Below are 21,537 nucleotides of genomic sequence, written 5' to 3' on the forward strand. Positions count from 1 at the left end.
AGTTTATTCGATGACAAAGGCCGATAACGCGGAGATTTAATCAACGTGTGCGTTACTTGCTATAGTCGTTCTGGGAAAGCAGCTAGTCAATTTGACAGCCGCTATCGTTAACGGATTTCCGTACACAGTGCTGAGTCCAGCATTTGACAAGAACAAGCGTATGGCAAGCTCTGTTAAATGACAGAACTGAGACAATTTTATACCGTTGCTTGACTGATCTAATCTTTCCTATTCCAAGCAGTTACTTAAAGGCAGGCTGCCAATAGAACGCTTCCAATACATAATGCCCCTCTCCGGGTATTACAAGTTGAAGACGAAGTAAGAACCACCCGGAGATAGAAAATTGACGAAGTAACTAGTTAATTAAGTGCACCGCCCAAGCAACCAGGTTTGTGAGAATGATCATATTTAATAAGTCCTTCTTTACACTCTCTGAGGGTGATCATATTTAATAAGTCCTTCTTTACACTCTCTGTTTATTTGCCTACGATATCAGTATTTTCCAACACCACCGTCCTTACTCGAACTCGTAAATTACATCATCTGGATCGTGTTTAATTAATCGTGAATGCTGAATTCGTCAGGGACCTGCAATTGGGGAAATTTCTTGGTGGCTTGCGACGTTTGCGGCTGAAATATGCCTTGCATTGAGACGCCATGATTGCATATTTCTTTAAGCGACCCTACGTCGCCCCGACCGCACTTTGCCTGTCGTTACTTTCGACCTCATCTACCTTACATATTGAAACCCGTCGGTTACATGTCGCTCTATGACTCTCTCTGAAGAGGAAAGAGATGATTTCGTGCCGGCATTTTGCAAAATCAAATATGATTATGTCATAGTTGGAGCCGGAACGGCAGGCCTCGTCGTTGCTGGTCGACTTTCGGAAGATGAGTCCGTGAATGTTGCAATATTGGAAGCGGGGGAACTGAGGCTCGATGATCCTATCATCACAACACCGGGGCTATCAATTGCTGCTCGAGGGAACCCTACATATGATTGGTTGTACGAGACCATATCTCAGGTTCGTCACCATGCTTCAGCATCCTCCAGAGAAGTACTAATGACCTTCAGACTTCTTTAAACAACAGGGCTATAAAGTGGCCCCGTGGAAAGGTAGTCGGAGGATCAAGCTGCATCAACAGCCACGTATTCGTGCGAGCGTCGCCGGAGGAATACAACGACTGGGAGGCGTTGGGTAACAAAGGATGGAACTGGGAAACTTTAGAGCCATACTTCAAGAAGGTGGAGACATTTGGCCTCATCCCAGATTGTCATGCGAGCGCTCGGCAAGCCTATGAGATGACCTCTCATGGTACCACCGGGCCACTGGAGACGACGATATCCAACGATATCAACGAGTCGAATACACTTTGGATTCCCGCATGGAACAATCTTGGTGTCAAGGCTGTCCTGGCTGGCGCTGAGTCTCCCATCGGCGCACAGTTCACAAAGTCCACCATAAGCTCCACGACAGGAACAAGAAGTAGTTCACTTTCTGCCTACTACTTGCCCATTGCGGATCGGCCCAATTTACATCTTCTCCCAAAGGCTTTGGTTTCAAAGGTTTTATTTGCATGCCCTAAGCATGAGCTGATTGCCACCGGTGTAGAATTTATTGTTGCCGACAAGCGATATGAAGTCACTGCAAAAAGTGAAGTTATCCTTTGCGCAGGGGTAGTTCAGTCTCCCACACTTCTTGAGCTTTCAGGTATAGGCTCTAGATCTATTCTGGAGGCAAACGGTGTGGAGACTTTGGTTGACAACAAAGGCGTTGGAGAGAACTTGCAAGACCATGCGTTCACAATATCAGCACACCAAGTATTAGATAGCAAGTATTCCCTTGATTCTCTGAGTTACTCACCCGAGCTGGCCGCGAAGGCAATGGCGGAATATGCAGCAACCAAAACCGGGTTGTTCGCATCAGGATCAAATGTCTCTACGTATATTTCATATAGTCAAACTGGCTTGGCGGCACTGAAGAAATCAAATGTTGCAACCTCGGACAGAACTCCTGGGTTAGAGAAGCAATATGATCTTCTATTAGCACGACTTAGGAATTCCAATGTTCCAGCCTTTCAATTTACTCTCGTCCCTGCCTATTCGTCGTGGCTTATGCCTGCACCCAAGCCGGAAGGTGTCAAAGATTGTCTCTCGATCATGAATTGCGTTGTAGCTCCATTTTCACGTGGATCAATTCATATTCAGAGTTCACATCCTGGAGATGCTCCAGTCATTGATCCTCGTTATCTTGAGCATTGCTTTGATCAGGATCTTTTCACAGCCGCTTCCCGCCAAGGCCTCAAGCTTGCAGCTACCGCCCCGCTGTCCGACGCTCTTGACAAATGCATAGTTCCAGCAGTTCCATTGTCGACCGATGACGATTACAAGGACTTTGCTCGACGGACCTTGGGAACATTCTATCATCCAATCGGAACATGTTCGATGTTGCCTCGCGAAGATGGTGGTGTGGTCGACAGCAGCTTACTGGTTTATGGCACTAAGAACCTCCGTGTCGTCGACGCGAGTGTCTTTCCTCTACTCATATCTGGCAATATACAATGGACTGTCTACGCCGTTGCTGAGAGGGCAGCAGACTTGATCAAGCAAGAAGCTCGTATCCGTACTTGATGAAATGCTGAATTCATTTCTGCTCTGAATTGATGGTAAACCTTCACGAAAGAGGGCTCGATAACGTGATAGGTAGGAGGATATGAGGTGGGACCGAGGCCCGAAGATGAGGGAGGGTCGGAGGCAGAGAGGTAGAGGACGTATAAAAGAAATGAGAATATTACTTTCGAAGTAGGAAATTGACAAAATGGGACGATGACTAGTTGTAAGCGAGTTTTTTAAAACTAAAGTAGGACAATTAATCTACTTTGAGGACAGCCACATGATCGTGGATGTCCCTCACTACAACACTTAACTCATTGTAATGTCGCGGCCCTGTTGACATGTGTATCAATTCTCTATTCGATGCCTTAAATGTACTAGTTTATTTCTTTTTATAACCCTTTATCTTCAGTAATTATGCTCTGGGACTCAACGCGAACTCATACCGTTATTTTTAACAGAATGATTCCATAGCTCACTCAAGTCCACAGTCCACGGAATGTAATGATGACTTCCTTTCATAACATACTTCTCACAATATTGTACAACAGCATTCGTTAAAAGTTGTATTGCCTCAGTTATGTACTAAATATTGCCCCCAACTGAGCAATGTCTCCTTGGCTTGCAGCTGATTTCGTTGTCCAGGCTGCTTATTCGAGCTAAGAGTCAACATATGAAAGGTTCTCTCTCATAAAATTTATAGTCGACAGCAACATTTCATCAACTGGTCGCGCCGAATCCAATCTAAGTACAGGACATATTAGTCCGGAAAGCCACGTTTCATGTGCAGCAAGTGTGACATTTATTGGTCTTCCGACCTTGTCAGGTGCAGGTGGATCCGAAAGATCGTAACTCTTCGCCCAGCGAAGAAAACCCGCACTATGTTCATATCGGTCGCCACCTTCCAGAATTTGGTCCCCATAGCGCTCAACCTCTCGCACTCTTAGTCGCTCCATGCGAAGTTTGGGATCCACTTGCAAGAATATTACCAAGTCGTACAGCGGTTCAATAGAGGCAGCCCAGGGCAATGCCACGCCAGAGAATACCCAGCTCTCAGACTCATTTAGTCGTTCACGCAGAACTTCTTCTCGAGCAATTGATGACCGTCGTTTCGTAAACTTTTTTTCAGTCGGTTCCCAGAAGATGTCGTCGGCGTCTTCGTGTTTGACACTCAGGTAAGCCGAGATAACATTCCCTAAAGTAGTTTTGCCCGATCCTGAGGCCCCCAAAATATAGATGTGCATAACCCTTGCAGTTGAAAATTCGAAGAGGACGTGGAAGTTGACTGTCGGAATCGAAGCAGACATGGCAATCCATGTCTTCGGTTGACAGGCAGCCCCTGATAAGCACAACCGGGTAAATCTGCTGATATCAGCTAGATCTTGATTATCCAAACGTTAAATTATACGCACGGCTCATATATTCCCCAGATTTACTGCACGATTTCTGGAATAAGTTCCTTGCTTATGTGCCATCGACTGTCCTCCCATTACTTCAAGCGGTCCCATGTCGCTAATGCGGCTGGACTGACATCTGCCTACAGAGTCGTCAATTCTGTTGTACTAGAGACCGCCGCAGTCTCTCCAGTCTGTATTGTGTGACAGATCAGTATTACGCTTCCGGAAACGAACGGTGAAATTGGATCGATGGATTGTACTGAATTTCTGGACACGAGCAGCATCGTTATGGACCTTGAATATCGCGTGTTGTGGCAGAAGTGAATGTGTGATGAAAACATCACATGATCAAGGCACACAACGTTCTCCGACTGAATTCATACAGTCGACTACGAGTTAATTGAGGCTCATGAGGACATCAGAAATTCTTGATCAAAATTGCAACGCAAAAATCAATGTCGTCCCGATTGAATAGATTTCGCATTGCGATGCAGGACGTGTACGGATCCTTCGAGCGCATTCGTATGGAAAATGCTGCTGACTGGACACCGCCGCCAAATTCTGGTGGCCACCGTGGTCGTTATTTATGGACTGACGCTTTTGGTGTTCTCAATTTCCTAACGCTATACAAAGAGACCAACCAGGCTAAATATTTGGACTTCGCAAAGCGTCTGACGCAGACCGTGCATGATGTTCTGGGATGCACTCGCGATGGCGCATCTCGACTCCCAGGAGCGACAGATCAGAATGCTCTCGGTGGGGGTCTGCGGATTGGGAAGATTGATGCAGAAGGGCCAGATGGAGATGGTCAATATCATCACTACCTTACGCTGTGGATGTTTGCTCTCAACCGCGTATCTGTCGCCGCAGAAGATCGAATCTACAATGATCAAGCAATATCACTTGCCAGGGCAATCCACCCTCATTTTTTCCTCCGCCGGAAGACTCCGAATCCTCGGATGGTATGGAAGATTTCCACGGATATGTCGAGACCCTTAGTTGCTAGTCAAGGACACCTAGATGCCACCACTGGTTACGTCGTCTTCCAATTGCTTCAAGCAACTGCGAACGAAGGTCCTATCCTTGGTGAAGAGATTTCTGACTACAAAAGAGTGATGGACCTGACAGAAACCCGATATGAGTCCAATGACACCTTAGATCTTGGTATGGCCCTCTGGATAGCTCATTGGTGTGGAAGGACTGAGACATGGGCGGAGGATATGTCTCAGAGCTGTGTCAGATCATTACGTGCGACTTCTCATTTTACATATTTTGGGGTTAATAGATTAATTCGTCCTAGATCGAATCTTTAGTGAGGAGAGATATGCGGAGAGGACATTAGTACATCGTCTGGCGTTTCGAGAGTTCGGTGCTTTGATGGGAATAGAATGTTATGGACACGACGACTACCTTAATGCTCGAGCGCCACTAATTCTGGCTTTGTGGGAGAAGCATATCGCAGAGCTTACACCAGAAGACCTCATGCCTATTACGTTGGTAATGTACGCGTCAGCATTGCTTCCAACAGGTAAGAGAAGTTCCTTCTATATTGTGAAAAGAAACTTATCTGTCTCAGCTTTTCGGAATGGTGGCTTACACCAACAACCTGAACAGTTGGATACTTCCTGAATGTCTCATCAAATTGAACCTCTACCCGCCGATGTAATGAATGGATTATTGTGTGGAAGTTCTGAACAACGAGCAGGTTGTTGGAAGATGCTTCATATTTTCTCTCCTTTGCCGTTCCAAGAATATTAGCTGGTATATGTATATGTACCAAACGTGATAAACCGTCGATAGCCAATGGTCTTTTGGGCCCATTGTCCCATGTTGACACAGCGAAGAGGCTGCTTCGTAATCGTAGGCGCGATATCATAAAAATCTTAGCCAAGATTATGGCTTGTTGTTAGCAAGGAAGGCTTGACGTGTATTTAATAATATCTAATCTATGCCGGCTCAACAATGCAAAATGAATTTTAAGTGCAACTTTAATTTGTCATGTGAATGCGTCGTATGGATACGTCATGGCTTAGTAATTGGCAATTCGGTTCTCAAAAAAGACTGCTGAAAGAAACATGATTGTATTTACATTAATCGTTGTTTGCCCATGCTTAGTCACATATGAACTTCTGCCACCAGATTATTACTCAGGCTTGAGGAGGTTTGCTATAACGCATGAGGGAGGCGCATGGGTGCATTGCTACACTACTCAGTATTGGCAATCACCGACCTTGATGCCTTGATTCCTTTCTTCTTTGCTTCCTTGCATACACGTGCTTACGCGATGCCAATCCACGTTGCTTTGTCATCGCCGCAACGCAGCACAACTTCGCGCAATCATTGTCCAAAATGGCCTTGATACTTGGCGTCGGCTATATAAAGAGAGTTCTGTCTAGTCTTGTTCCGTCTCGCTATCTTGTTATTTGCTTCACCCCAACCCTTGTATCTTCTCGACATTGAAGTCGATCTACAGAAGTGCTTAATATTTCTTAACGCCAACCACATGGCAGCCAAGATCGCATTCATACTTGGCGCAGGTCCTAACGTCGGCCAGCACGTCGCAAAGAAGTTCGCTGCAAATGGCTACAGGGTCGCGGTGTTGACCCGATCAGGAGTTACCACCTCAGACGACTACTTGGGCGTTAAGGCGGACTTCACGGATCCTCTGATTGTTGCCAGCGCGTTCAAGCAGGTCAGAGACACATGGGGTGATCCTTCCATTGTCGTTTACAATGGTGAGTATCTTCGGGGCCTGCCTAGTCCATAATGTTGCTGACAACATCCAGCTTCCGCGCTTCACGTCGCACCAGCAGATGATGCATTCTCCGTCCCTCTGACGGCTTTTCAGGAGGATCTCAACGTCAATGTTTCTAGTCTCTACGCCGCTATGCAGGAGACAATCAAGGGCTGGAAGAATCTCGAGTCCTCTTCTAAGACCTTTATCTTCACCGGAAACCTTTTGAACGTTGCTGGCGCAAGGCCTGCATTGCTCACGCTTGGTGTCGGCAAGGCTGCGGCTGCTCATCTAATCGACGGCGCTGTCAAGTCATACAGTTCGCAAGGCTACAAATTTTACTATACCGACGAACGCAATCCAGATGGTTCCCCTGTGGGAACTTCGCCTGATGCCAAGGCACATAGTGAGGTCTACTTCCAGCTTGCGGAGGATCCCAGGCAGCGACCATGGGACTATACGTTTGTGAAATTAAAAGGGTTTACCAAGTTTTAGTTGCGCGACCAAGACAATGCTCAGATGCTGCCAATAATATATAAAAGTCTCTTAAATATCCTCTAAATTTGATAAACTACCTCTGGTGCCAAAGTATCTGCCATTTCGTATGTTCTGCTATATTATATACATCTTTAAGTACTTTTACTGGCATCAGCTCTAAACTGTACTCTCAGGGCAGCCAGAAGATTTAATTATATTCAATAATCAATAGCTATAGTATAGCATTAACTGCCTCCCGGCTGTCACTTGGATGAAATGGCCATGGTTTGGATGCACGCTAGAGGGGTGACCTGCGGCTGATGACGTCACAGTTCGACTATTTGCGTTGCCCGTTCGGGTTCATCTGGTTTTGTTTTGCTTGCACGTCTTCAGAGAGAGGCTCACACGTTGACTCCACCGCCGACCACTGGCTGTAGCCCACTCAGTTTGAAGAGCAAGTACAGCAAAACGATCATGTGAGGATATTCATGCAGAGCAGCCCTTGGTCAATGATCACCCAGCGGTTTTTATAGGGATCACTGTCATGGCAAGCACAGGGTTGTTGAAGACGGTGTCAAAGACCAACGTGCTTCCTGCAGATGACCGCGAACGCTATGATGCCTGTCAGCTCATCTTCACGGACGCTGAGTGATAGTCTGACAGTTACTGTGTAGTAAATCCTGGAGCCTGTTTATGTATAATGTGTACAGTGCAAATTATATTTATTCATTAGCCTTTTACGATTATTAAGTGGTGCTTACATTACCCCTTTCTCCGAAAATCCGATTTCATCCATGCCTGCTCAAAATATTCCCGGAATGAATCTCTTGGTCTTTCGATGCCACTGCTCCCAGCTGGCCCCGAACTTCTCCTTCAGCATCGTTTCCTCATCCCTGACTCTCACACTCAACATCCACACCATCATTGGAATTGCTACACCATACACCACTCGACCCCATCCGTCCATTTTCTCGATGATATGTTCTGGAACCCAGCATGCCAAAGACGCATCCCACCTGGGGAGGAGGATGAAATTGCCGGCAAAAACAATGACTTGGCCCGTGTAGCTCGGATGTTGCACGTAGCGGTAGATGCCGGTAGTAATGAGTCGGTCTGGAGGCGCGAGGCGAAAGGTGAAGTTTTTCCCGAGCCTGCTAAATGCGGCCAGACGAATGGGAGCGCCGACGCAAATAATCAGAATCAGAGAGCCCAAAGTAAGAGCGTTCCAGGTGAAGAGAACGGGGTTGATGTTAGAAGGATGGGGACATATGCGGGTGTCATGAGACGGGAACGTCAGAGCTAGAAGCGCGTGGTAGAGGGAGGAGCAGAGAATGACTGAGCGGCGAATGACACGAGGTGTAAGACCGGCAATTCGTCCCATGCGGTCATGCTTGTAAGGCTGAAGTGGATCCGGATTTGGTGGGGACGAGCAAAGAATGCTGAGATAACTGGAAAAGAGGAGAGATAGGGAAAAGGTGACAGTGGAGAAAGAAAGCATGCGGTCTTTTATGAAAAAGATAGTATGATGTTTTATGATATATTTCAAATTTTGCGTGCAGTAACTGTAAGTTTAGACAATTCAATTAATTCTCTGTGAGGATATCAAAGAACCTTCCTTTTATTGCCGCAGGCGAAGGCTTTGAAGAAAATCTGACGAGGTGGAAGGGGAAAAGGGGCCAGCATGTGATCTGATGACCAGTTCCATGATTTGAGTCAACAAACCTCCAGAGCCGCAGCAGTTCGCCGCGCTCTAGCAGGCTCAGGCTACGTTGTCAGCAGATTAGGGGAAAGCCATTCTAATTCTGGTCTTGTGCTTTTTTGCCAATCACATCTGACCTTCGAATACAGACAGTTTTGGGTTAAACCACAATCTGCGAGGTAAAGGAAGTCGGCCCGATTCTTGAAGATAACAAGCACCTGTACTGTGGTTAAACAACGTCGGTATATCGAAATGCTCTGAGTAAATTGTAATCCATCTCACTCCGGTTGTCTCCACGTGGCATCCAATGGTATAGGCAAGATAAAATGTTGTTTTTGACAGAAATTTCCTCTCAATTAGGACATCAACGGTGCAATAATTGACTACGTAGACCAAAGAAGCTTAATTGCTGTTGGGGAACTGTATTTTTCTTCTTGATATGGCCGCATCTGATAATATATTTGCGATCTGCCCACTTATTGATATGACAATTGTTACTGGTCATGTCCCTGCAAGTTCGTTATAACTCTCAAAGCGCCGTTCTCCCTCTGCCGTGATCTGTCGTCCTCGCAATCATCATCACCAAGACGACGACTGATCCATATCAGCTTTCAGTCCATTTACAGCCACAAGGACCTAGCTGATTCGGAACCGGAAGCGCGGCATTCGAACAGCTCTAGAGGTAAAATTGCATAGTGGGTAAAGGTTGGAATGCCACCATTAACTGTAGTTTTCCGAGTAGTATGTATGGACAATACGGCTTGGATGAGTACCGACATCTTCATGGAATTTTGTACCATGTGGATGTCCGGCTGCAATTCTGATTTCGCACGGAGGTCTGGTAGATGTGAAAGGGAAGATTAATAGGAACGGGAAAGAAGGAAAAGGATGAGGGGCGAAGCCGACAACTAGTATAGTACAGACCATTTGGGGCTCTTCAGTTGCAAGTTTTGGTGTTGATGGGTGAATGGTGGTGGTTGACGTTTTGGAGGAGTAAATCATGGGTCGCTCTGATCTATTTTGCTCTGTGTGCCTTCCCGCCTTTATGATCAACAAGCCTGTGACGCTCGGCGTCGAAACAACTCGACGGGAAGAAGGTCAAGGTAGCTGGGCTTCGGTGGTTTCTAAGTCTTTGGCACAATACCCCCAAAATAATCCGGCCAGAACTTCCACTCATAGTTTATTGGGCTTCTCTCTGGTGCCATCAATTCCCTGGTCATGAAGCTCCGCGATTGCATCCGCATTCGCCGTCTTCCACATCCTAATACGTCTCTCATGCCCAGCGTCAAAATTGTCTTTCCATACTTGATCGAATTTTGGCAATCTGCGTCCCGGCTTTCCTTCCTCAGGCTCACCGGCCAGAAGTCGGAGGAGCTCGAAGTACTCCTCGAAATCGGGGTTTAGAACCATGAAACCAGGCCCGTCGCCTTTTAGTGCAATTCGGTCCACTTCCCACTTTCTCTGTTCTTCAACTGGAGGTAGCGTTGCCTTTCCTGCCAATATGCGCGCAGCAGCAACAGCTTGCCATTCGAATACTTTGAAGGTTAAGCCGGCGCCTAGCTGGATTCCAGAGAAGTTCATTAGTTGCACAGGTATCACGAAGACAGGATGTACATACAGCTCCCAAGAATACAAGAGTCGGGTCACTTTGGTAAAACACATGCTGATATAGATCAGGAACTCTGTTATTCCTTGTCGGCACATCCGGCAAAAAGGGAAGAGTCCAGGTGAAGCCTGTGCCAAAAATGATATGATCGACATCGAGAACCAACGTGCCGTCTTCGAAATAAACCGTCCGGTCGCCGTTGCAGCTTGATATGTGCGAGATGGGCGCCCTCCGCTGAATCTTCGGATGCTTGAACGCCTCGTCACCGAAGTAAGGGTTATACCGACCCCGGACGACGGCGTAGATGGGCGATTCTGCCGTGTCGATCAGACTCACTGCCGTGTCTGCGGCAGATACAGAAGCTCCGACAGTGATGACTCTCTAGTTGGTCAGAATCTTATCGTTTCTGAGGTTGAATCGGGGTAGTCTCACCTTCCCGCGATACTTCTCTGGCCCTCTATATTGCTTTGTATGCTCCACCCTCCCGGGATAGGCCGCAGCGAACTCCTTCAGACCTTTGATCTCTGGAATGTATGGGACCGCATAGTGTCCCGACGCAACAACCAGGGCGTCAAATGTCTCTGTCCACCAGTAATCGGAGCCACCCCCAGAACCGCCTTTCCGCAATGTCAAGACCCATTTGTTGGAAGCCGACTCCTTGACAGCTTTCTCAACAGTGGTGTTATATTGCACCAGATCCTGGTACCCATTGCGGTTAAGCAGGTCTTCTATATACTGTCTGATGACACTGTGGTGCCGGAACGGCGTATCGTGACCGTGACGAGCGATCGACCACTCTGATCGAATCGTCGGGATGGGTTCCTGAGAGTAAGCCATGACAGAGTCGTCAACATTCGTCTCCAATGCAGGATACATCGGCGAGTCGATAAATCGCTGCTGCGAAGATGGCGGGGCATATCCGGGAAGACGGTCTGGGATTTTCAACGGAGCGTCCGCAGTACGACTGGCCAGTTTCTCAAAGTCCCAGATTATCTCGCGCTCGTTGTCTCTTGAAACCCTGAGATATCTTAGGATTTGCAGTGCTTATATGTCGGAACAGCGGGGAAGACATACCAACATCCCCCGGCTTTTTCCTGCCTGTCGAATACTTTGATCAAGTCGAATGCTTTCTCCTGAGTAAATGCATCCACCGCAATTGCGCCTGCTGGCCCTGCCCCAATTATGGCGACGCTCTTAATCGGTGCCATTGTGAAAGGAACCTTGCGCTTCTGTGGGCATATAGATGGGAAACAGCAAAAGCATTGATTCCCAGGAGACTATCCTTTAACCCTAACCGTAACCCGAACCGAATATTCCATTACTCCGAGGAGCTCAATTCGTTATCAACAGCTGCAAGACGCCTAAGATCTACATTCAGCACCATTGTCGGAGAACGACACCATTGCATGCCCAAACAGAGTTTACCCGACCACCTGAACCCAAGCTTTAATAAAGAGTGCGGGGCAGGCATATCTGGCATATATTTATTAGAAGTGTTCGATCGTGATCGCGTCGGGTGTGCGGATATTCATGCGGCGTTCCGTTGTAGCACCCTGAGCTTGCGGGCATGTCACTCTCGGACATTCCTACCGTCGAGAGATAAAGTTATTAGGACCAAGACGTACGCACCTTGTTCTCGCAATTACGCATCACCACCATACACTAGATTCGCCCTGTTGGAAATGAAGTTTCCAATACGCTTAAGCACAATTAGGCAACGCCCTGATATGACTGGTCCTTTGACTAGCCCCTGGGCTACACAATCACAGCGGCCCGACGGGGAATAAACGAAACCAGAGCAGCTCAACGACAGAAGAAACTATGGAGATTGATAGGAGTTGAGTTATAGAAAGTTGAGCAGAAAAAATTAAAGATAGGAGTTAAGCTAGGAGAATGCAACAGCAGTGCAGAACAGCAGCTACTAATCGAGGTTCATGTTCTGGTCAACCTTCTCTCCGCTCACAACCGCAGGCCAAACTCGCCGCAGGACAATACTCGGGATTCACTGGACATCAGCTCCCTACACAACTGAATATTTCGCAACTCACTCAGACTCTCCCAATATTATTAGTATATCCAGACCAGATGTTCCATATCCTATCCGTATCCGTATCCAGAAAGATGTCCGTATCCGTATCTGTATCACATCCAGATACATGGCTTTATCCATCCATATCCCGGATTTCAAGATGGCGGGAGCTTCTATTTGGGAGGGGACGCCAGGGTCACTGAACAAACAGTGAGAATCCTCTCTCAACAGATCGGAATTGTTAAAGTCACTTCCTCACTGTATTTGCGTGAGCTTCTACACATCTAAGGCTCAGCGACTCCCTAAGAGGACTGTCTCCGTGTGAGTTACTATTGTGCTTAGAAGAGTAGGTCAGAGTTGCTGGCTACATTACTCGTATGAACATGCACTTTCCAGTTAACCACTATTAGTCTCAATTTCATGTTACTAGTTGATGTTTCCATCACATAATTGAAAAAATGCTACCAGGAAAAACATCTCTGCTTGCAACATTATGTTGATTGTGCTGTCAATCGAAAACTTCTAGGAAGTCGCTTGACACTCTGTTTCCTCCTCACTACCATCATTATAAATCTAATAATCAAGTTTATCGATGAAATAATCAAGTTCACGACGGGGGACGCGAGCAAGTCTACCAAGTTCTTCACTTATATGTAAACTGCCTAGGCGTCCGTCAGTCATGGAGGAGTAATCAGCTATGGATAATGATTTACGATTTGCAGAACACAAATTAATTCCGAGACATCAGCAACATCGCCCTGCGCCATTTCCGTACGATGTCTCCTAGTTATAACAATAACAATACGAAGTCGAGAATAAAATATACTGTTCGTTGGAGAAGCTCGACCATCTAATGTAATATTACCGTAAGTAATTAGAACACGCTAAACCTTGGTACCGATTACACGGTGACGATGCGAAACGTTCGTTGTCAAACAAAATCTGTTGTGTTGGATTTGGCCCATCTTCTTAGGGGCCGATATACTGTCGCTCCACCATGTGTATTACATCTCGCACCCTAAGGAACGCGCCATTGTGACATCATTCCGAGGTTAGGCGGGTCAATTGTCCGTTTGCCGTCCTGGATGACGAAACGCTGCATTCAAAGCCCTGCTATTGGCTGTCTCTGCAACTAGGTCTATGACTGTACTAGTATTGCCGAATATTCTTTGTTGCTCAATCATTCTACGGTGTTGCGCACGTTGCTCAACCATTCTGCTCATTCGTTGTACAACCTCTTCTGGCGGTACTGATTGGATTGGATGTAACGTTTCGGAGGTATCTATGACTATACTAGTATTGCCGACTATTCTGCGGTGCTGCTCAGCCATTCTGCGTTGTTGCTCAACCATTCTGCTCATTCTTTGTAGAACCTCTTCTGACGGTCCTGATTGGCTTGGCTGAAACGTTTCGGAGGTGTCTATGACTATACTAGTATTGCCGACTGTTCTGCGGTGTTGCTCAACCATTCTGAGGCGTTCCTCAGCCATTCGGCGCTGTTGCTCAACCACTCTGCGGTGTTGCTCAACCATTCTGCTCATTCGTTGCACAATCTCTTCTGGCGGCCCTGATTGGCTTGGTTGTGACATTTGCGAATACAGTCTATGTAACCCACGTGACTCTCTGTCATTGTCGACTATGGTCCAGTTGTAGATTGCCTGGCTTATGAAAGCTTGATCCGTAAAATTACGGATCATTCTGTTTAGGCTCTCGCTGTTTGGAGCATAGATTGTCGTACCATTACGTAGCGTATGGATGTTGTACACTATATCTGCCGCGAAAGCGTGTGCAAGTATGAACGCAATAACGAATACTACCGATAAGTCGAATTGACGCATGATAGATTCGTAAAAAACCGTGCCTTGTTTTGTACACTGGACTAGTCTAAACTAACTAATAATAGTATACAAGCGGCTATGTTGTCTTATCGGCTGGGAGGATAGGGTTAGGGTTTATGGATAGTTTCAAGGGCTCCAGGCCAAACCCTTTATTTTGAACATACGAACAATGTGCCGAGATCCGGTGGTTTGGCAAGACCAGATGGCAAGGAGACAAGTTGTTGCATCTCACGTCGATGTCATCAGCTCATCCGGCCGAATTTCACCGAACGGTATTACATGGCAGGAGGCAGCTGTTGGTTTATCAATTGCAAATGTACTGCATGCTAGTGGTGCGGGGGAAGTCACTCTTGCAAGACGAAGAAGGTTATAAAGATGGAATTGTGAAAGATGAGTGGACTTGTTCAAGGATTTTAGCATTTGCTCTTAGGCAGGCTCTAAATGGACTGAAAGCTGATATGGATCAGTAGCCTGGTGATGATTATTGCGAGGACGGCAAATTACGGCAGAGGGAGAACAGCGCTTTGAGAGCTATAAATAACTTGCAGGGACACGACCAGTAACAATTGTCATATCTGTAAATGGGCAGATCGCAAATACATTATCAGATGCGGCCATAGCAGGTAGAATGCAAGATCCAGCAGTGCAGGGCCTCAGTGGAAGAGATACAGACTAGTAATGCCGGAATGACCGGAAGAGAGATGATCAGTAAGCTGGATTCGGACCTTCACTGTTTTCACGTACTTGTTTGCGCTTGTGGACTGACTACCTTTGCTCGTTAATAAATGTTTGGTATAAGGGCTGCTTTCTGGTAACCATCGTAACAGTGGTTATCAGCCTGGTCAGGCTTGAACTGTCTCGTGTACTCATTCTCAGAGCCGGTTCGCGATGCTGGGCTTGTCAAATCCCCTGGCCGTGGCCTGGCGAAGATGTGGTCAGCATGCGGGACGCCGCGGGTGCTATATCTACCGTGTGGGGCATGTCCAAGGGCCTGATTATCATTGCCGTTGCGTTCCGCTTCATCCCAATGGATTTGGACACCTTGGAACTTCAAGACAGGTGGGACCATTGTCGTTCTCGTCTGTATTTCTGGTTTTGTCGCTCTCTAAGGAGTATGTATGAACAATACGGCTTGGATGAGTACCTATATCATCCCCATAGAAGTTCGGCGTATCGGTGTCATGTGGTAGTTTTGTTGCAATAGACGCTCGATCATTGTGTCAAACACATTCCTGACTATGATTAAGAATAGTTCGACAGCGTGATTTGCGGGATATGGTGGGTCCTGACTATCTTCTTTTAACTCGAGTTGTCTGGTCTCACACTTCGAGTCGCATGAGGGTCCTATGACTTGAGGTGACCTTTTGTCTCATCATGCGGAAAAGTAGGAACACATACTGAACTCGACAGTGAGATATGTGCCATACTGTTGTAACTTGACATGTGTGATATGGTCATGGCATGATGTGATTCTGATTTTGGGTGAACTTCCCTTCGCTCTGACAAATTTTCGATATTAATAAGATATTTTCATGCAGACGAATGAAAATCATTACGCAAAATGCACTAAAAAATATCAAACAATAAGAACTCCAAACATATATCTATTATCAAAACAATGCCCGTCATTACGCCTTCTTCTCCACTCCATAGTCGCTGCCGACACTATCAGACCCAATTCCATAAATCTCCTCTTCTTCATCGGAAGGCTTTCCTGGCGGCAACACGGCCTCGACATATGTCTCCTGCTGTGGGAACAAATAACAAAGAGCCCAGTAAACCAATGCGGCGCAGGAGAAGCCGTAAAAGAAACCTAGGTAATAGAGCCGGACCATCCCCGTACCGACCTTGATGTTCGGGTTGATGGCATTGATGAATCCGGGGAGAAGAGGGACCCAACCGCAAGAGAAGGCGACAACGGCGCGCCAATTGACACCCCACTTGTTGTATCGGTATATACCATTTGGCTTATAAAGTTCATTAACGTCATATTTCAATCTGTGGACAAGCCAGTAGTCGGAGAAAAGAATGCCAGCAATCGACGACAGCCAAATGGAGTATCCGCTCATAAACGACAAGAAAGCCGTAGCAGAGGTGAGAATATTCCACGGCGTGAGGACCCAGGCACCAATAAAGGCTGCGATGATCTGACCACGTCGAATGTTAATATACTTTGGGAAAATACAGTTAAGGTCGTTGGCAGCGGCGATGGAGTTGGCCGAGATATTCTGACCGATCTGAGCGACAAGGAAAGCGATGGAGCAGAAAGTGGCGGCCGCACGACCGCCTCGAGAAGTCCAGTTGTCGATCAGCAACAGAGGATCCCACAAAATTGTTCCGTATACCTTGAGAGTGCCTGCAGCGCCGACAACGCCCATCGCGGCCATAACGATATTAGAGAATGGAAGAGCAAAAAGTTGGAAGAGAATAGAGTACTCTTTACGAGTGTAACGAGAATAATCGGAAGCGTTGGTGGCAAAGGTAGAGCCACCGCCCATATTAGAGTACAAACATGACATGAATGTCCAAATGAGCTTCGATCCATGGACAGTATTTCCCTGTGCAAAAAGGGACTCCCCGGGAAGCGATTTGGCGGCACTCACAACCCAGCCCATGATAGCGAAACCGCAGATAGGAGTGAGGCAGCATTTGAACATGAAATACCAGCGAGTATTTTCGACACGAATGCAATGAGCAGGAATACACAACAAAAAGTAGATTAACCAGCTGATCATGAAGGATGTAGAAATATTGGCAGACTCCGGTAAGTGGTTGGGAAGAGTGCGGAAAGACGGCCAGATGGCGTATAGCAGCGATCCTAGACTTGTAAGACACGGGCACATTCACCATATAAATATAACACATACGAACACATTCGGCACCAGTATAGGTCTGGATACCATACCAGAAAATACCCGTGATCATACGCATGACGACCATGACGTACGAGAAGTAGAAGCCAAATGGCACACGCGAGAAAACGGGGAAGCACACGTGATACCGTGCACCAGGGTGAGCATTAAACGTGATGACTATAGCGATCAAGATGTTGGCGAGAGCAAGGTTGAAGAGCGACACGCGCCAAGAGAGACCAAGCTCCATCAACGAGGCTGCAGCACGCCAACCACCAGGGGCAAAAGCATCTGAAATCCAGTAGAGTGCCAAGTTGTACCATCGCCATGTTCGTCGTTCCCAAGGGACAGGGTCCAAATCTATAAGTCATTAATAGTTAGTAGACGAAGTACTAGGTGAATCAAAGCTTCAACACACACCTTCGTTACTCAGTCGTTCGGCATCGCTAGAATCGAGTTCAATCTTCTTGAGAAATTTACCCCAAATAGTTTTGGGACCTGGCTCCGCACCGGCAGGTGGGGCTTTGGTGGACACATCAGTCGCGTTGACGTAGACTGTCTTCTCGAAGTCGTCGGGAACCATGTTGACAAGTTGAATATATCTGCTCGCACAGGATAGGAGGGAACAATCCGCGGATACAGGACAGGTCAATTACAGACAAATGAAAAACTCAGGAGAGAAGAAGGCATGGCGGTATATATAAGCGTCCCGTTCTGAATGGGACTATGCAGGCAGAAGCGAGAATATAGAGTCACTCGGTACTAGCCAAGGCGAAGCCGATTTCAGGATGACTGATAAGATGCGCCAAGAACGTTATCAGTGGGACCTTTTCACCTTGTGCTGGACCCAGGTACGGCTGCATGTTAGAGCTCGCTGTCCACACGCCTGCGCTTAGCCTTGAATCATATTCAACCATTTCAATCATCCGGTGTGCCTAACATTCAATGATACACTTATTGTGGTCTCCTAAAATTGAGTTCGGTTCCACCGTCGGGAATTGAGAGAACAAGCGCCGCACGCTTCACAGAGTGGTTCCACACAGCGGAGAGCAAAAGATACGGAACGGATACCCGTCTCTCTCCCAGCTGTTGCTATCGACGTTCATGTACAACAAGAGACGTCATTATCTCAATCACAGACAAAGAAAGCAGGCACAAAACTAATTGCTCGTCCTCGGAGCGAAGCGGCGAACGGAAGAATGGAGCGGAGAACGGAACGGAAAGGAAGGTCGGAAAGACGACGGGTTACGTGCGGCTCAGAGACGCTTGTAAACGGGTCGGGAGTGCTGCGGCTTATCAGACGCCATTAGCCACTTAAAGGCGGATTACGCGCTGCCGTTGATAAATAGTCTCCAAAATGTGGGCCGGCAGGAGATAAGCATCATGTCGCCTGCCGGGGTAAGGACTGTTTATATGATTATGAGTTTTACGGTTACGACTAACTGTATTTCCGAGTGGGAGTTAGCTCCTTTCCTTTAGCATCCTGTCCCGTTATCTAATTTATCTGGCAACAAACATTGTAGTTATTGTATACTCACGCCAATGCAAAGTACCATTAATAAACCGGAAACAGTTGTGCCGGGCTGCTCGAGGGACAGCATCCGTGCAAACTAACTATATTTACTGCCGTGGTCCACATCATCCCTCGTCGAACGTACTTTTGTCCAATACGCCGTACTAAAGGATAAGAATCTGCTCTGATAGGCCAAGCACCTACAGACATATAGGTAAAAGTCATTTCACAGGACCCGTGGCAGTGCGATCAAGCTTGGTGGGGCTCCATATCTGATTCTAATTGGCCGATGGCTTTACAATAAGTAATTTTGGGCAAGGGTTGAGGTGTAGACGGCCTCGGATACTGGGCTGGCTAATCACACATTATTATTGCACACACAAATGCTTTGAGCCAAGGAGGTTTTCAGACCTATTCTCAGCGACACTCAATGGCACTCAATTCAAGGCGAAAATTGCAGCAGCACCGTGATTACAACCAAAGATTGCACTTTCGGTTCACAGAAATAAGGTCATGTTTAGGACGATACGAATTGTTTCAAGGGCCTCTTAGATGGCTGTTGATCAAAGTGAGTGACCGCATCCCTTTTAGAGTATTCCCACACTATGAGTTTGAGATAGTTACGAAGACTACACTGGCCGACTAAATTTGGGGGATAGAATAAACAGAAAACCTTTCGTTTCCGCGCTTCCTACAACGTGGACCTCGATTTCTATTTTGCAACGACCGGAGACATGATAGAGAGAATGTAAGTTGGGTTGCGGAATATATCAGCGACATGGAGAGAGGACATTACAGCTCCAAGTCTAGTAGCTCGACGCTGGAACCCTAACGCTTTCTAGGCTAGACACGCACTCTTGGACGCCATAATGTCAGCTTCGAAACCACAGTCTACGAGGCATGCGAAAAGGCGACTCCACGAAACAATCAAAGCCTTGTGGACTTTGACGCCTACCTGAGCTCCATTGACCGGTTATGGTGATCTGAAAGCACCTCAATCTTGTGCGGACCGTTCGAGTAACGGAATTAATTGGCACACAAGCCTATAGATTGGCACTTCCTGAGCAGACTCCGCGATGTGTTTCTAGTTCAACTGTTAGAGAAATATTATTTCAGAGACGGCAGCAGGATGCCAGGAGCCCTTTGCTGCTCACTTGCCTACGAGAGTTCAGGACGACCGTCTACTGAAATGGATAGTTGATGACCAGGTTCGTTGAAGTATATTCAGAACATTTCTTTATGATGAAATAAAGCTAACTATGGACAGCAAGCATTTTCTGTCGTTGAAGTACCCTAAACATACTTGCGGAAAGACCTTGTGTGCAGGAATTGTTTTGTCTGATTGCGATTGTTGGCAGCCGAAAAGAAAATATTATGTCCGTATTCGGCTGGTCAATAACAGAGACACTGTTGCTACTGTGGCTGTATCAACACCAGGAATTTAGCGTATTCAGAGTTAGCTTCAGTTTTTGGCGCGGCTACGCAGCGAAAACGCGCATCTATGCCTCTACACACATATAACAATGCCGTCTCTGCCTGGGGTTTGCCCTCGCTGCCTGGGCAAGAAAGAATATTTGAATCCTTGAAAATAGTCCTTGTTTACAGATTCTCGCCAGTCTAATCCCAGTCTAGTCCCCGTCCAGTCCCAGTCTAATCCCCGTCCAGTCGTCCCCAGCCCGGTCCAGGGTTAAACCCTCTATGCCGTTCTATGTACTCTACCCCATTATGCTACTTGTACCATAGATAATAGACTTCCAAAACTTTTCTTGTACACTTCGAATAATAACACGTGAACGAAATATATAAATGAAAAAAAAATTATCTTCATGGGACAGAAACACTCAACTCGTCAGAGTGGCAATCTTTCCAACCCACTCGCCCCCATTCTTCTTGACTACTTCTTCAAAAATCCACTGGCCAACATCCGACCGTGGAATCGTGTACCCGATAGCCGGTTTCTCCTCCGTGCCTACCTTCAGTGTTTTCCAGCCCTTTCCTGCCTTGTAGTCGATTCCACCTGTCAACAGACTGGCGCGCACACCGATGATACCGCGAAAGAGATGCTGGCTACTGGCTTCCGGCTGAGCCATGTGCAATTTCAGTGCACGTTCCATCTTGCGCTTGTCAGCATGTGGAATGTCGATGAGGAAGCGGTATAGAAATCGGAACCAGAAAGGTACGTCTTGGGGGCCATTGGAAATTCCAGTGGAGGAGACGTAGGTGAACAATGGCTTGACGGCAGCGGTTGACGGATTCTCCGCATATACCACCTTGAGAGCGTTCAGGAGTGCTGCAATGGATGAGGCGCAGATGTCGGGATTGTCGAGTGTGATCGGTCTGCGAAGCGATTTCTGGAGAACACCTTTTCCTCCCACACCGGAGATGATGAATGAGACAAGGGTCCCATCTGAGACCACAGTACGCTTGACGTCCTCAACATTAGTCGCGTCGCCTTGGATGATAGTCAAGTGCTGATCGAGAGTTTCTTGCGTAAGACCTTGGACGATTCTTTACTCCGATGGGCGTTTGGCGCTAACAATAACATAAACAACTATGAAGCCTAGCTAACCCTGAACCCTTATACAACAGTTCTCACCATATCGTCTCCAGTGTGAGCACCGCGAACTCAAGAATATGTTCGCGATACTGAAAGTTTTAATTAATCTCCAGGGATAAAAAAAATAGGGCAAATATCAAAAATGGCCACCAAACTTTTCATAATATCAAAAATAGCCATTGCGGCGTACCCGGCGAACCAGCTGAAGGGTTAGGGACCCT

At 46.9% G+C, this 21,537-nt stretch overlaps 9 protein-coding genes across 9 annotated transcripts; 3 read left to right on the forward strand and 6 right to left on the reverse strand.

Moving 5' to 3' along the window:
• The first annotated feature begins 674 nt into the window (after positions 1 to 674).
• On the forward strand, positions 675 to 2,995 carry V1513DRAFT_454992 (uncharacterized protein). Its single transcript, XM_066899445.1, has 2 exons — positions 675 to 1,025; positions 1,076 to 2,995. The coding sequence occupies exons 1-2, from the start codon at positions 771 to 773 to the stop codon at positions 2,630 to 2,632; spliced, it is 1,812 nt and encodes a 603-aa protein (XP_066750424.1). The 5' UTR covers positions 675 to 770; the 3' UTR covers positions 2,633 to 2,995.
• Positions 2,833 to 3,905, reverse strand: V1513DRAFT_454993 (uncharacterized protein). Its single transcript, XM_066899446.1, has one exon. The coding sequence runs from the start codon at positions 3,856 to 3,858 to the stop codon at positions 3,274 to 3,276; it is 585 nt and encodes a 194-aa protein (XP_066750425.1). The 5' UTR covers positions 3,859 to 3,905; the 3' UTR covers positions 2,833 to 3,273.
• A 110-nt stretch (positions 3,906 to 4,015) lies between these two features.
• V1513DRAFT_454995 (uncharacterized protein) lies at positions 4,016 to 5,976 on the forward strand. Its single transcript, XM_066899447.1, has 3 exons — positions 4,016 to 5,259; positions 5,312 to 5,539; positions 5,588 to 5,976. Exons 1-3 carry the CDS (start codon positions 4,467 to 4,469, stop codon positions 5,638 to 5,640), a joined length of 1,074 nt encoding a protein of 357 aa, XP_066750426.1. The 5' UTR covers positions 4,016 to 4,466; the 3' UTR covers positions 5,641 to 5,976.
• A 105-nt stretch (positions 5,977 to 6,081) lies between these two features.
• On the forward strand, positions 6,082 to 7,301 carry V1513DRAFT_406918 (uncharacterized protein). The gene is made up of 2 exons (XM_066895642.1): positions 6,082 to 6,746; positions 6,798 to 7,301. Exons 1-2 carry the CDS (start codon positions 6,515 to 6,517, stop codon positions 7,238 to 7,240), a joined length of 675 nt encoding a protein of 224 aa, XP_066750427.1. The 5' UTR covers positions 6,082 to 6,514; the 3' UTR covers positions 7,241 to 7,301.
• Positions 7,302 to 7,610: 309 nt separating this feature from the next.
• Positions 7,611 to 8,796, reverse strand: V1513DRAFT_454999 (uncharacterized protein). Its single transcript, XM_066899448.1, has one exon. The coding sequence runs from the start codon at positions 8,718 to 8,720 to the stop codon at positions 8,025 to 8,027; it is 696 nt and encodes a 231-aa protein (XP_066750428.1). The 5' UTR covers positions 8,721 to 8,796; the 3' UTR covers positions 7,611 to 8,024.
• Positions 8,797 to 9,734: 938 nt separating this feature from the next.
• On the reverse strand, positions 9,735 to 12,107 carry V1513DRAFT_455005 (uncharacterized protein). The gene is made up of 4 exons (XM_066899449.1): positions 11,602 to 12,107; positions 10,960 to 11,545; positions 10,540 to 10,908; positions 9,735 to 10,481 (listed from the first exon to the last, which is right to left on the reverse strand). The coding sequence occupies exons 1-4, from the start codon at positions 11,733 to 11,735 to the stop codon at positions 10,095 to 10,097; spliced, it is 1,476 nt and encodes a 491-aa protein (XP_066750429.1). The 5' UTR covers positions 11,736 to 12,107; the 3' UTR covers positions 9,735 to 10,094.
• Positions 12,108 to 13,122: 1,015 nt separating this feature from the next.
• Positions 13,123 to 14,441, reverse strand: V1513DRAFT_455007 (uncharacterized protein). The gene has a single exon (XM_066899450.1). The coding sequence runs from the start codon at positions 14,392 to 14,394 to the stop codon at positions 13,618 to 13,620; it is 777 nt and encodes a 258-aa protein (XP_066750430.1). The 5' UTR covers positions 14,395 to 14,441; the 3' UTR covers positions 13,123 to 13,617.
• Positions 14,442 to 15,742: 1,301 nt separating this feature from the next.
• Positions 15,743 to 17,913, reverse strand: V1513DRAFT_322704 (permease for cytosine/purines, uracil, thiamine, allantoin-domain-containing protein). The gene is made up of 3 exons (XM_066894686.1): positions 17,667 to 17,913; positions 17,262 to 17,606; positions 15,743 to 17,212 (listed from the first exon to the last, which is right to left on the reverse strand). The coding sequence occupies exons 1-3, from the start codon at positions 17,827 to 17,829 to the stop codon at positions 16,023 to 16,025; spliced, it is 1,698 nt and encodes a 565-aa protein (XP_066750431.1). The 5' UTR covers positions 17,830 to 17,913; the 3' UTR covers positions 15,743 to 16,022.
• Positions 17,914 to 20,600: 2,687 nt separating this feature from the next.
• On the reverse strand, positions 20,601 to 21,358 carry V1513DRAFT_434465 (uncharacterized protein; the record flags this gene model as incomplete). The annotated part of the gene is made up of 2 exons (XM_066896473.1): positions 20,601 to 21,230; positions 21,356 to 21,358. The coding sequence occupies 2 exons, from the start codon at positions 21,356 to 21,358 to the stop codon at positions 20,601 to 20,603; spliced, it is 633 nt and encodes a 210-aa protein (XP_066750432.1).
• Between the last annotated feature and the right edge of the window lie 179 nt (positions 21,359 to 21,537).

This window comes from Lipomyces chichibuensis (genome assembly GCF_038497645.1).
Source record: "Lipomyces chichibuensis strain CBS 12929 unplaced genomic scaffold V1513scaffold_87, whole genome shotgun sequence".
NCBI classification, from domain to species: domain Eukaryota; kingdom Fungi; phylum Ascomycota; class Lipomycetes; order Lipomycetales; family Lipomycetaceae; genus Lipomyces; species Lipomyces chichibuensis.